The sequence below is a fragment of the Capricornis sumatraensis genome, chromosome 1 (genome assembly GCF_032405125.1).
Source record: "Capricornis sumatraensis isolate serow.1 chromosome 1, serow.2, whole genome shotgun sequence".
Taxonomy (NCBI): Eukaryota; Metazoa; Chordata; class Mammalia; order Artiodactyla; family Bovidae; genus Capricornis; species Capricornis sumatraensis.
Window position 1 is genome coordinate 46510367 of NC_091069.1, and position 16166 is coordinate 46526532.

At 35.3% G+C, this 16166-nt stretch overlaps 1 protein-coding gene across 2 annotated transcripts in view; it reads left to right on the top strand.

Annotated features, from left to right (window-relative positions):
• The window catches only part of XPO1 (exportin 1), a 39232-nt gene that overhangs the window by 14925 nt on the left and 8141 nt on the right, over positions 1 to 16166 (top strand). For both annotated transcript variants that reach the window (XM_068975443.1, XM_068975518.1), the window contains exons 4-15: positions 8903 to 8964; positions 9162 to 9206; positions 9874 to 10055; positions 11363 to 11411; positions 11491 to 11610; positions 12620 to 12748; positions 13394 to 13552; positions 14476 to 14673; positions 15008 to 15146; positions 15343 to 15524; positions 15604 to 15760; positions 15846 to 16009. In XM_068975443.1, the coding sequence (XP_068831544.1) occupies positions 8903 to 8964; positions 9162 to 9206; positions 9874 to 10055; positions 11363 to 11411; positions 11491 to 11610; positions 12620 to 12748; positions 13394 to 13552; positions 14476 to 14673; positions 15008 to 15146; positions 15343 to 15524; positions 15604 to 15760; positions 15846 to 16009 (1586 nt within the window). The remainder of the gene's footprint in view (positions 1 to 8902; positions 8965 to 9161; positions 9207 to 9873; positions 10056 to 11362; positions 11412 to 11490; positions 11611 to 12619; positions 12749 to 13393; positions 13553 to 14475; positions 14674 to 15007; positions 15147 to 15342; positions 15525 to 15603; positions 15761 to 15845; positions 16010 to 16166) is intronic.

The window sequence follows — 16166 nt, forward strand, 5'->3', positions numbered from 1 at the left end:
TGGCTTTTAAGCAAATCCATGAGAAATTCGCCCCCCACTCTGGAATGTAATGTGTGAAGTACCAGTCTGATCTCAGATTTAACAAGCACTCTTACTGGTGTATTTTTGCTGGTTTTATAACACGATGGGATAATAAAGCAAACTATTGATTACATTTTATCTGCTAACGATATTTTTTATAATATTATTTTGTATGTCAGCATCATATGTAATTGACAAAAAACTGTTTTCCTACCATTGCTGTTTAAGGTATAATAACAATGTGGTCCCCACCCCAATATTTCCTAGTTATGTGGAACTTCATAAGTGGTCTTTATTTAAGACCTCACAGTGCCTAATCCTTACATCACATCCACACAGGAGATGCGAACCCCTGTGGATTTTATTAAAGAGGTTTGGAGGAACTGGTGGTCCAGTGGTTTGACTCCGCACTTTCAATACAGGGGGTGTGGGCTTGATCCCTGGTTGGGAAACTAAGATCCCTTAGGCTGACAGGCATGGCCAAAAAATTATTTAAATCCAAAAATTTTTTTTTAAGAGTTGTGGATTTTCTTATGATTATTCTTTTGTTATAGAAAAAAATGTTGAATTTTTAGTAAAATAACTCTTCTGTGATTAAATATACATATTTACCATTTTAAGTGTATGTATGGTTCATTGTCAGTAAGTAAATTCATAGTATTGTGCAACCATCCTTACTATTCATCTCTGGAATTTTTTTGTCATTCCATTTGAAACTATCCATTAAACATTAACTCTCTATTATACTCTTCCCAGTCCCTGTTAACCATTATTATACTTGTCTTTATGAATTTGCCTATTTGGTAACTCATATGTACAATCATACAATATTTTGTATCTGCTTTATTTCAATAGCATATGTTGCCAAGGTTAATCCGTGTTGGAGCATGTATCAATTTCATTCCTTTTTTTAAACACTGAATATTTTATTTTACTTTATCTACCTGTGGGTTGTTTGCAAATATTGTATATTATGAATTTAATAGAATTTTAATTGCTCTATCTCATTAGGAGTTCTTGTTCAGTACTATTTGCAGTTATAAACCCTTTTAAGAAAAATAATAAAGATCCATTCTTCTTAAAACTACTGAACATATCAGCAATAAGTTACAGTCTAATTCCAATTTATAATCTCTGGGGACTGTAGGTTAAGAACCCCTGCTTTTGAATTATTTTTTTCTATTTTTCATTTTGTGGTTTGTTCCCATGAGTATTTCAGTGAATGAGGAATAGGAACATTGTTCTGGATTCCTTTGGATGATAAGGTAAATAGGACATTCCTTTGGATGATAAGGTAAATATTTTAGCGACTCTGTGATTATTGGTGGTGGTTTAAGTGGACAGGTTTGTAATAACAGTGTGACATGGGAAAAGCACCTTCCTTTCTGGCCAACAGGCACATATAAAGATGCTCAGTATCACTAATTTTTAGAGAAATGAAAATCGAAACTACAGTAAGGTATCCCACCACACGCCATCATCAGAAAAGCCTACAAATAATAAATACAGAAGAGGATGTTGAGAAAAAGGAACTCTCCTATACTGTTAGTAGGAATGTAAATTGGTTCAGTCACTATGGAGAACAGTATGGAGGGTCCTTAAAAACTAGAGTTACCATATGAGCCAATAATCCAACTCCTGGTCATATATGCAGAAAAGATGAAAACTGATTCAAAAAAATACATGAAACCCAGTGTCTATAGTAGTACTGTTTACAATAGCCAAGACGTTTTTTTGTTCAGTCACTAAGTCGTGTCTGACTCTTTGTGACCCCATGGACTACAGCACACCAGGCTTCCCTCTCCTTCGCCATTTCTGGGACCTTGCTCAAACTCCTGTCCATTGAGTTGGTGATGCCATCCAACCATCTCATCCTCTGTTGTCCCCTTTCCTGCCTTCAATCTTTCCCAGTTTCATAATCTTTTTAATGAGTTGGCTCTTTGCATCAGGTGGCTGAAGTATTAGAGCTTCTGCTTCAGTATCAGTCCTTCTGATGAATGTTTGGGGTTGATTTCCTTGGTATCTCAAGGGACTCTCAGAGTCTTGGCACTACAATTCGAAAGCATCAAATCTTTTTCAGAGCCAAAGAAAATAAAGTCTGTCATTGTTTCCCTGTTTATTTGCCATGAAATGATGGAACTGGGTGCTGTGACTTAGTTTTTTGAATGTCAGTTTTAAGCCAGCTTTTTCATCCTCTTTGACCTTCATCAAGAGGTCAAGAGCCAAAACATGGAAGCAGCCTAAATACCCATGGACAGATGAGTGGGAAAAGAAGTGGGTTGTGTGCGTACTCAGTGGAATATTGCTCAGACATAAAAAAGAATGAAATAATGTCATTTGCAGACACTTGGATAGACCTGGAGATTATCATACTAAGTGAAATAAGTCAGAGGACAGATGTATGTGGAATCTTTAAAAGCAATACAAATGAGCTCATTTAAACAGACATAAGAAACAAATTTATGGTTACCTAAGGGTTTGAAAGGGGAGGAGGGATTAATTAGGGATACGTGATCAATAGAAGTAATATTATATAAAATAACAGAGACCTACTAGTAGCACATATCTTGTGGTATATTGAGTATCAATAATCTTGTAATAAACTATAATGGAAGAGAATCTGAAAACGTGTATGTTCTTGCTATTTAGTCACTAAGCCGTGTCCAACTCTTTTGCAACCCCAGGGATGGTGTAACCCACCAGGCACCTCTATCCGTGGGATTTTCCAGGCAAGAATACAGTAGTGGGTTGCTATTTTCTTTACCAGGGGATAGTCCCAATCCAGGAATTGAACCCATGTCTCTTGCACTGGCAGGCGAGTTCTTTAGCACTGAGCCACCAGGGAAGCCAAAAGTGTATACATGCATGTATGTTATATATAACTGAGTCACTTTGCTATGCATCTGAAAGTAACATTTCTTTCTTCTTTTTTTTTTTTTGGAAAAAGTTTCAGTTACACATGGCTTTGATGAAGGGATGTGATTATAGAGTACACATTTAAAGTGAGTTTAAGTATTGCTCAGTGGTTTGGACTGGACTAAACTCAGTTTTGCCTGGTTGTAGCTTTACTTTTGTGATAGTGTGTCAAGGCTCTCCATTTTCTGTGGTGTATGAAAATTAGCCACTATAAAAGCAAGGGATAAGATTCTGCAACTTTTTTCACTCCTGTTTTTCTCTCAATGGGTAGAATTCTATACTTGCTTGAAAATATAATGATATTAATGATATAATGATAGTCTGTATCACTGACTAGCGAAGATGCTCATGAACAAACTTACAATTTAAATTTAGAAAGGGCATTTTGCTTCTACGGGAATATGGCACCATTAGTACGTTGTAGTCAGTAAGTTCTCATTTTAAAGGGTTTTAGTGAATCACACTCTGTTAATGCATTTCTTTTACCTTGTCATTAAGTGTCTAATATTAACAAGATGTTCCTAGGGGGTATGACTGTTAATATTGCTATGTAAATAACTTTGAAGATGATATGTATAACTGTTAAGTCTGATGGGAGTTCAGTTGCTCAGTTGTGTCCAGCCCTTTGTGACCCCATGGACTGCAGCACCCCAGGCCTCCCTGTCCATTGCCAGCTCCCGGAGTTGACTCAAACTCATGTCCATTGAGTTGGTGATGCCATCCAGCCATCTCATCTTCTCGTCCCCTTCTGCCTTCAATCTTTCCCAGCATCAGGATCTTTTCCAATGAGTCAGTTCTTGTGTCGGGTGGCCAAAGTATTGGAGTTTCAGCTTTAGCATCAGTCCTTTCAAAGAATATTCAGGACTGATTTCCTTTTGGATGGACTGAGTTGGATCTCCTTGCAGTCCAAGGGACTCCCAAGAGTCTTCTCCAACACCACAGTTCAAAAGCACTGATTCTTCAGTGCTCAGCTTTCAGTATTGTCCAACTCTTACATCCATACATGACTACTGGGAAAACCATAGCCCTGACTAGACGGACCTTTGTTGACAAAGTGATGTCTCTGCTTTTTAATATGCTGTCTAGGTTGGTGATAACTTTTTTTTCAAGGAGCATGTGTCTTCTAATTTCATGGCTACAGTCACCATCTGCAGTGATTTTGGAGCCCAAGAAAAGAGTCTGTCACAGTTTCCATTGTTTCCCCATGTGTTTGCCATGAAGTGATGGGATCAGATGCAATGACCTTAGTTTTCTGAATGTTGAGCTTTAAGCCAACTTTTTCACTTTCCTCTTTCACGTTCATCAAGAGGGATTTTGGTTCCTCTTCACTTTCTGCCATAAGAGTGGTGTCATCTGCATATTGGAGGTTATTGATATTTCTCCTGGCAATCTTGATTCCAGCTTGTGTTTCTTCCATCCCAGCGTTTCTCATGATGTACTCTGCATAGAAGTTAAATAAGCAGGGTGACAATATACAGCCTTGATGTACTCCTTTCCTGACTTGGAACCAGTCTGTTGTTCCATGTCCAGTTCTAACTATTTGCTTCCTGATCTGCATACAGATTTCTCAAGAGGCAGGCCAGGTGGTCTGGTGTGCCCATCTCTTTAAGAATTTTCCAGAGTTTATTGTGGTCCACACAAAGGCTTTGGCATAGTCAATAAAGCAGAAGTAGATCTTTTTCTGGAACTCGCGCTTTTTCGATGATCTAGTAGATGTTGGCTGGAGAAGGCGATGGCACCCCACTCCGGTACTCTTCTGGAAAATCCCATGGATGGAGGAGCCTGGTGGGCTGCAGTCATGGAGTTGACGAGTCGGACACCACTGAACGACTTCACTTTCCACTTTCATGCATTGGAGAAGGAAATGGCAACCCACTCCAGTGTTCTTGCCTGGAGAATCCCAGGGGTGGCAGAGCCTGTTGAGCTGCCGTCTGGGATCGCACAGAATCGGACATGACTGATTGCAACTTAGCAGCAGCAGTAGCAGCGGATGTTGGCAATTTGATCTCTGGTTCCTGTGCCTTTTCTAAAACCAGCTTGAATGTCTGAAAGTTCAGGGTTCACACTGTTGAAGCTTGGCTTGGAGAATTTTGAGCATACTTTACTAGCGTGTGAGATGAGTTCAATGGTGTGGTCGTTTGAGCATTTTTGGAAATTATGTGTACTTAAATCTCACCTTTTTAGCTAGCTAATATTGTTATCAGTTTATGAGATAGTGTGGATTATTTGGTGTTGCTTTGTTTCTATTTGAAATGATACTGTCAGACATTTTTCTTGATATTGAGAAAAATCAGAGTTATAAAAGATTATTAATACCTAAACTCTTGGATAAGGAGCATAAGCCACCCTCATATGCCAAAAGCCACCTTCCAGTGAATATTGGGCATTTTTATACTCGTGTACCATATTTTGAAGAAACTATGCATGGATGGTCCTTTTTTTAAAAAAAAGTAGTACTTTTCAATAAATGATTTGAAGGTTTACTTTAAAAACTTCGGAGGTGAATTTTTTTGTCCCTACTTAGAAGAATGGGATGTGGGGGCTATTGATAGAAGTGTGCTGGATCATTGTAGGAGCCCTTTGAAAGCCTTGGCATAGTAAGCAGTAAGAGCATAATTGTGTTTGTCAGAGGCATACAACGTACGTATGAGAACTCTTCAGTGAAGTGTTCTTTGATCTGTTTAATACATACATTTTACAAGTTTTCCTGATTCCCAGGAAAGAGCTTAGAAGACTGCTGGAAGGAGTATCCTAGTCTCTCCACATATGCTTTCTGAATAATTGGAGAGAGATAATTGCTGATTAGTATGGTTTTTATTGGATATGAAGTCTTGTAAAGATAGTTCTTGTTTTAAGAAATGTGTTTTATTTATAAAACAATTGAAGAAACTGAAAAAACCTTTTTCCTTCCAACTGGCAGACGAGTTAACTCATTTGGCACAAAGACATGCTGGGAATAAAGGGGTTTAGTTTTTGTCAAGTCTAGGATCGTTTTCTGTTAAATCTGAGAAGCTGAGCTTTCTCTGCTACTTGTAAACATCTGACTTTTCTACCTTGATATGTGTGACACCATTTATTTATTTATTTATTCTTTTGGCCAAGCCACATGGCTTGCAGAATCTTAGCTCTCAAAAAGGGACTGAACTGAAGCCATGGCAGTGAAAGCCCAAAATCCTAACCACTAGGCAACCAGGGGATTCCCACCATTTCTTTTTTTAAAGGTGTAATTCATAATTTTAGAACTACTCTTAACTGACTCCTTTTACTTTTTTTAATTTTGGTAAATAATGGGAAGAAATTTGGGGAGGGCATTATGGTACTTAATCATATAAGTTACATAGCAGGAGATTCTAAACACACTATGTGCAGCAGTACTTGATGGAAAAGGTTTTTACATGTAGTTTAAGTGCCTTGAATGGACACTGATCATTTTAGAGTGATAATTAGTGGTACTAAGTTGAGAGTTAGTTTGTCTCTGAGATCCTTACAGGTTGCGTGTGTGGTTTACTACGTATTTCACATTTTTCCGGTTTCATCTTTTACTCTTTGCTCCATCGTATAGATGAATTTCAGAAGTTTCTGAAAAGAAGTTATTTAGTCGCTAATAGAGTTGTAGGGTCAATCTGATTTCTGTTTTCTTCTGAGGCTGAGAGAAGCCTGCAAACTCATATGGAGGTAGAAATTGTAGTTCCACTACTGTTCCATGTTTCTGCCTGTATTTAGAGGTTTTAGAGTGATGTTTTCTGTTTATTCAGAATGGTTCTTTTTCTTAAAATTTTTTTTAGGGGCCTTAATGACAATAATTTATCTAAAGAGCAGAAAGGTCAATAATACAAGAATTGTTTTGATAATGATCTAATGGATATTAAGGACATGAGATTATTATGTGTGGGTTATCCTAACTAAGTGACTTCTCTGGTGGCTCAGATGGTAAAGCATCTGCCTACAATGCAGGAGACCCAAGTTCGATCCCTAGGGTTGGGAAGATCCTCTGGGGAAGGAAATGGCAACCCACTCCAGTACTCTTGCCTGGAAAATCCCATGGACAGAGAAGTGTGGTAGGCTAAGTCCATGGGGTCTCAAAGAGTTGGACATGACTGAGTGACTTCACTTTTTTTTTATCCTAACTAAGTGGTATGATTTAGCACTCATTTAAAAATAAAACTAGTTCCCCTAGTTCTGGTTGTTTCTTTCTTTCTTCCTTTTTAAAAATCACTTTATTGAATCTAAATCTGATTTTCTTTTGGGTGTCCACAAAGCCTCTTTTTTTTTTTTTTCTTGAAAAAATAATTTTAGACAATAGAAACATTGTCTAAAATGTTGCCCCCATAAGTACTGAATGTACTTACACCTTTTAGTTTTTCCTGCTAACAACTTAGAGACAATTTGTCCTGGAAGTTTTGCCCATTTCTTTCATTTCATTCATTGGGGCTTCCTTGGTGGCTCAGATGGTAAAGAATCTGCCTGCAATGTGGGAGACCTGGGTTCGATCCCTGGGTTGGGAACATCCCCTGGAGTAGGGCATGGCAACCCACTCCAATATTCTTGCCTGGAGAAATCTCCATGAACAGAGGAGCCTGGTGGGCCACAGTCCATGGGGTCACAAAGAGTCAGACCTGACTGAGTGAGTAAGCACAACACAGCATGTTCATTGGTGGATCCTGTCTACAACAGTTATTACTGGGGCCTTTGCCTAGTGTAGAAGTTTTTAAAACGTCAGTAACATAATTTTCACTGGATTTTATGTGTTTGTGTATATATAGTTAAATCTTTGGTAACTGGCAGGCAGTTTTTCAAATGATTCTTACATTGTGAATATTGATAATACTTAATATTACATTTTCAGTTGATTAATAACCCTTATTATGTGTCTTTATTTTACTTGTGATATTTTTCATCAATTAGGAAAATATTTTTATAATTCATGCTTTTAAAAGTTTTGTCTTTATTTGGAATGTTGAAATGTCCAGTTCCACCATAACTAATAAAAATTATTTCAGTTACCAATGAAGGAACCTGTGTGTCAAAGAGTGAATTTAACACTTAACTCATGAAAATTGCTCTATTTGGGTAGTTTTACAATCAAATAGGCATTTTGTTGCCTAGGGTTGGTTATATTTCTGGGTAGCTGTTTCTTATAAATTATCCAATGGATAATTGGTCAATGGATATTGAGTCCAATGTAGATTTGCTAGATGAGAGTTGGGACAGTTTTACAAACTTTCATCTGTATTTCTGAAGTTCAGATAGCTTTGAAAATTTGAAAATCTTCATAAAGCATTTGGTGGCAAAAGCTAAATTATTAAGCAGATGTGAGATTAGTCTTTGTTTTTCATAGGGAGAGATAATTTATTGGATTAGGAAATCCTGTTTCAGGTCCTTTGGCTATATTAATTTAAGGTGAATAACATTACTTTAAAATTTTGAGGGGATGTATAGTAGATGCCCAGTAAATTCTGAATGGTGCAAATTAAAATGAAAGACGTGAAATGTTAACTGTTGAAAGAATAGGTAATTCTATAAAGGTATCCTTAATCATATAAATAAAAACTTTCTTCTTAACTGTTTTTTTCTACATTGTAGAACAAACAAGGTAAAGTTACATACAGGATTAGCTTAGTGCTGTAAATAAATCTGACAGGGACTAATATCTGACCTTGTGTTTCTTTAAAGGAATCATAAGTTTCCACCTTTATTTTTTCCTCTTAATTTAAAAATCACAGCTTGGTATAGTTGGCTATCTAGTATTAAAGAATATCTTAGAAGATAATAATTCATAGTTGTCAAACCAATATTTTGTCATTCTTCACGAAACTGAAAAATTAAAGTAGTAGTATTCATTTTCCCCCATAATGTCATAACTGGTGATGGGATTCAGGTGTATGATCTGATCTGATCTTTACTCTGCCCTCCCCGTACCCAATTTTATAGCACGCTATAAAGTTGAATAATTTTTTTTTAATAGGAATTAAAAAATACGTTGTGGGCCTCATTATCAAGACATCATCTGACCCAACTTGTGTAGAGGTAAGAGCTTTATTGGAAGCTACTGTGAGAGTGTAAATCATTTAAATATTGGATCTTGATCTTAAACCCACTTCTGTCACAGACATATAGACACATAGGCAAATCATTTATGATAGATCGGGTGGGGGGCTGCCCGCAGTTCTTATTGATTATATCAATTTTTTAAAGTCCTTGTTTGAACTTTTTTCTTTTCTTAGAAAGAAAAGGTATATATCGGGAAATTAAATATGATTCTTGTTCAGGTAAGTTTTTACTTGATACATTGTTTTCCCTGAGAATTAGGCTAAGTTGAACAAAGTATTCTTTTCTGCTTTTATTGATTAACTAAACGTCTTGCAGAGTGGTGATAGTAGTCCTCACCAGTGTTTACAATAGTTAGCCCATTGTCTAACATTTAAAGTTATTAATATGCTGTGGTAGTGTTTACAAAGAGTACTACAGTATTTACAAATACTATAAAAACTTCACTTCTTTGGCTCCAATATGGGTTGGACTCATTAAAACAATTTTGCCTCATATTGTATGTTTCTTTTCCATGTCAGCTATCTCAGTCTTACTGATTCGTTAAAAAAATTGCTTTGAATTCAAGCATCCGTTTAATTGATCTTTATACTTTACCTGTTTTTTAAACTTTCTGTATATCTAACTAGAAAATTGTAACTTACCTAACTTCTACAAATATGTACAAAAATCTTCCTGAGAATGGTGCATTTAAGACATAGGACTTTGAAGTTTCTAACTCAGTATATTCTGTGTAGAGACTGGCACATTTCCTGTCTTGATAAAGGGGAACAAAATGAAGGCTGGTTGATGATTTTCTTCTGCTTTTGTTATCACACAATTTCTGTGAAGTTTGTTTATTTGTAGTTGATAAGTGAAATGAAATTAACACTTTATGTTTTATTTTAGATACTTAAACAGGAGTGGCCAAAACACTGGCCAACTTTTATCAGTGACATTGTTGGAGCAAGTCGGACCAGTGAAAGTCTCTGTCAGAATAATATGGTGATTCTGAAACTCTTGAGTGAAGAAGTATTTGATTTTTCTAGTGGACAGATAACCCAAGTGAAAGCTAAGCATTTAAAAGACAGGCAAGTAATTGTTTTAGAATTTTTAAGCAATTTTTCAAACAATTTCAAGGAATTGGAGGTAGATTATAAATGTTTAAGGAACAAGTTGATACATTTTTAATTTTTTTTGACTCCAAGTTTAAATAATGCTTAAATGGCCTAATACTCTAAATTGGGGAGGCTTGAAAAATATGTATGGTATTAAAACAAAGTAACTTCATACATGTTGTGTGGAAAGAATATAGATTCAGAATTCCCATAATGCTCTTGGGAGTCCATTTTATATGGTGTCTAGTTAATTATAGATCCAAGGATATGACTTGTGTCCAAATGTCTACAGAATTCTACTGTTCCTACATTTTATCCATTTTCCTATAGTTAACACCAGAAACATGGCAGATTTTATTTTCTTCAACATAGTAATAAAAATGTGTTTAGTCATTATGGAACAAGTATTTTACCTTTATGTGTTTAAACTAGCTTCAGAATTTAGAATTTTTTTCTCTGGTTCTGTGTGTAAGCACAGTGGATTAGGGATATCTAACACTGCCTCTCTTCATTTGGAGAGTTTTATTTCAACTGTCGATTTAAAAGACTAGATTGAGGGACATGCCTGGTGGTCCAGTGGTTAAGACTAAGAATTTCCACTTCAGGGAGCACTGGCTTGATCCCTGGTTGGGTAATTAAGATCTGCATGCCATGCTGCATGACCAAACTAAAAAATTAGTAAAAGACTATGTTAATTGAAATTTTTCAAATAGAGTTTACATAACAACCAAACCTTTAAACGAAATTAACGTATTCTTTATAGGTGAGTTTTAAAAGAATGATATTTACCCATAGTTTTAATAACTTATTTGTTTATTTATTTATTTACCTGGTGGCTCAGACGGTAAAGAATCTGCCTGCAATGTTGGACACCTGGGTTTGATCCCTGGGCTGGGAAGATCCTTGGAAGAGGACGCAGCAACCCATTCCAATATTCTTGCCTAGAGAATCCCTATGGACAGAGGATCCTGGCGGGCTACAGTTCATAGGGTTGCAAAGAGTCGGACACAAGTGACTAAGCATGGCACATTTATTTATTTGGCTGTGGCATGTGCGTTCTAGTTCACTGACCAGGGATCAAAGCCAGGCCCCTGCATTGGGAAAACAGTGTCTTAGCCACTGGACCACCAGGGAAGTCCGAACTATAACTTTTCGATGAAATTATTGATACCTGTGTTTATAAATAGAAGTAACTTGGCTTTTAATGGCTGCTGAAATGTTGTTACTCTGTAAATAGTTACAGCATTTCTTCTAAACTGATCACTTTTGTTTTTCTTTAGCATGTGCAACGAATTCTCACAAATTTTTCAGCTTTGTCAGTTTGTGATGGTAAGTGTTTTTAATTTGACTTAAAAAAAAATAACTTATTATAGGAAGATGTTAATTGAAAAACATGTTTTTGTTGTAGGAAAATTCCCAAAATGCTCCACTTGTACATGCAACTTTAGAAACGTTGCTCAGATTTCTTAACTGGATTCCGCTTGGATATATTTTTGAGACCAAGTTAATCAGCACATTAATTTATAAGGTACGTGAATGTGTTTCAGTTATTTTCTTATAAAGTTTGCACAACTATGCTCTTTTGAATAGAAAAACCAATCTGCATTCATACCCATAATCAGTCTTATTTTTCAGAATCTTTTAATACTGTCACTTTACTAGGCAGTCTCATATTCTGTGTGAACAACTAATAATTTGAAAGAGCATGTAATGCTTATATAAAGTCTTGTAATTGTTTATCCAGAGATAATCAATTACCAACTGGTTGTATTTTCAGATGTTTTCTCATCAAATGTAATGAATAAATTATGTATTTAATCAAGACCCTCTGAAAGCAGACTGTTAAATTTAGGGCTTTGTAGATCAGGACTTGATAGGGTCATATTCTAATGTGAATTTACTATGTTGGAGCCATCATTTTATCGACAGAAAGTTTATTTTAAATTGCTTGCTGCTGTCAACAATACCACAGGAAATGTTGGGTATTTATGTACTTGTCCAGATACTTACTTTGTGCAAATTTTAATACATGTTAAGCATTGGTATGTCCATTTTTAAGGCTTTTGATGCTCATCAATTGCCACCCACAAACAGGAGGCTACATTTATTCCTTCTCAACAATAAAATAAGAGCCAGTTTCCCTGTACCTTTGTTAATCTTAGGTTTATTAAGATCTCTTAGGATCTTAAACAGTTATAATATTTTCAGATTATACAGAAAATATATCTTTAAAAGTCATGTAGTAGTTCATGGGGAAAGTTTCTAAGCAACTTCATGTTTTTCAGATGTCTAAAGACACATCAAAGAAAGCACGGTTTGTTTTTAAAGCATTTACTAGCTATTGGGTGGATAATGAAATTTCCTTAAAATACAGATACCAAAAACCTGTATCACCACCTATTTGCCTGTTCCCCCCCCCCCCCCGTGTTCCTGATTTCTAAATCCTTCATTATTTTTTTAATTGTTAATTTTAAGTAAAGTGTTTCAGGCTATTTAATTTTATGCTCCCTCTCTCCCCTTTTTTTTAATTAAAATAGTTCCTGAATGTTCCAATGTTTCGAAATGTCTCTCTGAAGTGCCTCACTGAGATTGCTGGTGTGAGTGTAAGCCAGTATGAGGAGCAATTTGTAACGCTATTTACACTGACAATGATGCAGCTAAAACAGGTAATGTAACCCTCTTATGAAACTGACTAAACAATTTTAGTGCCTTAGAAAAAGTTGGATTTCAGTTGAACCATTTCACCACAGCTTAGCATAAATAGATCAGTGCAATTCTGTGTTTATTATATAAAATGAAGGGTAAGCTAGAAATTTTGAGAATCCTTGAAATGTTCTGGGAATGTTTTAATACGTAATTTCTGCAGAATTTAAAGTTTTGGTTACCTGGGGTTTAATATTCTGCCTTTGACCTTTCCATCTTTTAAATTAAAGGAATTGGCTAAGTCCTAGTTTGACTAGGTATATATGAAATTATCTAGAAGGTTAATCATAAAACTACATTGCTTCGTAATATATTTGTAATCTGAATCAACTATATATTTGAACATTTTTAATAACACCAAGGTGGGAAAACTGATTTAGGAAAAATTTCAAAGGATTGTCTTTGAGGAAATCTTACGATGCTTTTGATTTTAAAAAACAAGCTGGGACAGAAAGGTACAAAAATGGATATAATAGACCAACGCATTTTATTGAAAGATAGCTATTTATTATGTTTTAAAACTCGTAAAATGTGGTGGAAATTTAGAACTTAAATGTAGTGACTTTGTTGTTATTTTGAAGGCTTATGATCCATATTTAAATTTGCAGATGCTTCCTCTAAATACCAATATTCGACTTGCATACTCAAATGGAAAGGATGATGAACAGAACTTTATTCAAAATCTCAGTTTGTTTCTCTGCACCTTTCTTAAAGAACATGGTCAACTTATAGAAAAAAGATTAAATCTCAGGGAAACACTCATGGAGGTAGGCTTTGCGGAGCTTTTGGCTTCTGAAATTAATAATAATTTAAACTGCTTTTGTTCTAAAATTGTTTTGACATACTCTTTGAATCTTATTGTTTGTCTGCACAATACAATACATGCTGTCAATTCTGGATTCTAGTCAGAAGCCAAGTGTCCTGATTTCTGTGTTCTATTCAATGTCAGATCAGTAATTTATAATGAAAATTAAATTCCAATAAGTGTGCATATGTGTCATTTCTGAGAGGCAAAGTCTAAAAACCTTTATTGTAAAATAGAGGCGTAATAACATACAACTTTCAGATCGCATGAGTGGCATTTAGTGCATTCACAGTGCTTTCAACCATCTCTCTAGTCTAAAACATTTTGTCATTACCCACAGAGGATAAGGTACCCATTGAAACAAGTCATTCCATTCTGCTCTTCCCTCCAGTCCCTAGCGACAAGTAATTTGCTTTACAACTCAGTGGATTTACCTATTCTAAACCTTTCATATAACTGGAATTATAATGTGTGGACTTCTGTTACTGCTTTCTTTCACTTAACATGTTACCATGTTATATAGCATATGTCAGTACTTGATCCCTTTCATGTCGAATAATATCCTTTTATATGGATATACCTCATTTTTTGTGTCCGTTCATCTGTTGAACATTTATTTCTCCCTTTTTGCTATTACCAAATATCGTTTGATGTCCATACTTTTTAACAATCATGTAAGTTTCTTAGCATGTTCTAGGACATGTCAGAAGAAAGTGCACTTTGCTCCTATACAATTTCTCTTGTATATTTGGTAAATGGTGAAACTTCAGAGTGTACAAAAAGCAATATGAATTTTTATTTCCCATTAACATAGCAAATGGAAAACAGTTTGAGGTTGTTAGTAATGTCTAAGGATTGTTTTAATAGTTTCGGTATTCTGTGTAGGCCCTTCATTATATGTTGTTGGTATCCGAAGTAGAGGAAACTGAAATCTTTAAGATTTGTCTTGAGTACTGGAATCACCTGGCAGCTGAACTCTATAGAGAAAGCCCGTTCTCAACATCTGCCTCTCCATTGCTATCTGGAAGTCAGCATTTTGATGTTCCTCCTAGGAGACAGCTCTATTTGCCTGTATTGTCCAAGGTAACAACAGTGTGTGGCTGAGTGTGCTTTCTCTGATTTTGGAGGACCAGATGAAAATGCCGGCTTTTATTTTTTGGCTGATTCTATCCAAGCACAATCTGTGAGTTTGTTAGAAATGCAAATGAGATGAAGGAAAGTTAACAGTTGTTTTTGTCCATGTTTAGATTGAAATTTATTGTAGAATTACATTTTAAGTATGTTTATTGTTTTATATTGTGGGCATGATTGTGTTTGGTATATTGGTGTTAAGTGCCATTTTTTGAGAGTGGGAGTTATATTTGATGTAACTAATTTCAGAAATCTAACAGATTTTTTTTTTTTAATTGCTGAATAGGTCCGTTTATTAATGGTTAGTAGAATGGCTAAACCAGAGGAAGTATTAGTTGTAGAAAATGATCAGGGAGAAGTTGTAAGAGAATTCATGAAGGATACAGATTCCATAAATTTGTATAAGAATATGAGAGAAACATTAGGTAAGTTAATAAATACTATTAATTTAATCCTTATTTTTAAAATTGTATTCTTTTGTGGAAATACTGTTTAGGAAACATGCTTAGTTTCTGAGTCTGTTAATAGCCATTCTTATTAGAGTCCTGTTGGTCTTAGTAAAAATCTTTTTGCTCATTAAGTTTTGGATTTTAAAACGTGGAATTTTTTTCTTTCCTGTAGTTTATCTTACTCATCTGGATTATGTAGATACAGAAAGAATAATGACCGAGAAGCTTCACAATCAAGTGAATGGTACGGAGTGGTCATGGAAGAATTTGAATACATTGTGTTGGGCAATAGGCTCCATTAGTGGAGCAATGCATGAAGAGGATGAAAAGCGATTTCTTGTTACTGTTATAAAGGTATGTAAGAGATAGGTGTGAACTAGAACCTTGTTAGTGTATTTTACTATAAATGACTGAAATTTTTCTTACTTTACAGGATCTATTAGGATTATGTGAACAGAAAAGAGGCAAAGATAATAAAGCTATTATTGCATCAAATATCATGTACATAGTAGGTCAATATCCACGATTTTTAAGAGCTCACTGGAAATTTTTGAAGACAGTAGTTAACAAGCTCTTCGAATTCATGCATGGTAAATCCTGTTTGCTTAATATATTTTAGTTTTGCTTAATGGAAAAGGCAAAAATCTTATTGATATTTGTTTTTGTTTTGTTAAGAGACCCACGATGGAGTCCAGGACATGGCTTGTGATACTTTCATTAAAATAGCTCAAAAGTGCCGCAGGCATTTCGTTCAGGTTCAGGTTGGAGAAGTAATGCCATTTATTGATGAGATTTTGAACAACATTAACACTATAATTTGTGATCTTCAACCTCAACAGGTATGTGGATCAGTAAGCATATTTTTCTTAGAAAATAACTAATGAGAATTCATTAATGGGGGTGGAATGCCACTAATGGATTCAATTCAAGTGTTTCTGTGTTTAAATTTTTATAGTGAGGCATAAATTCAATTAGTGTGTTAAACTGAATTGCTGC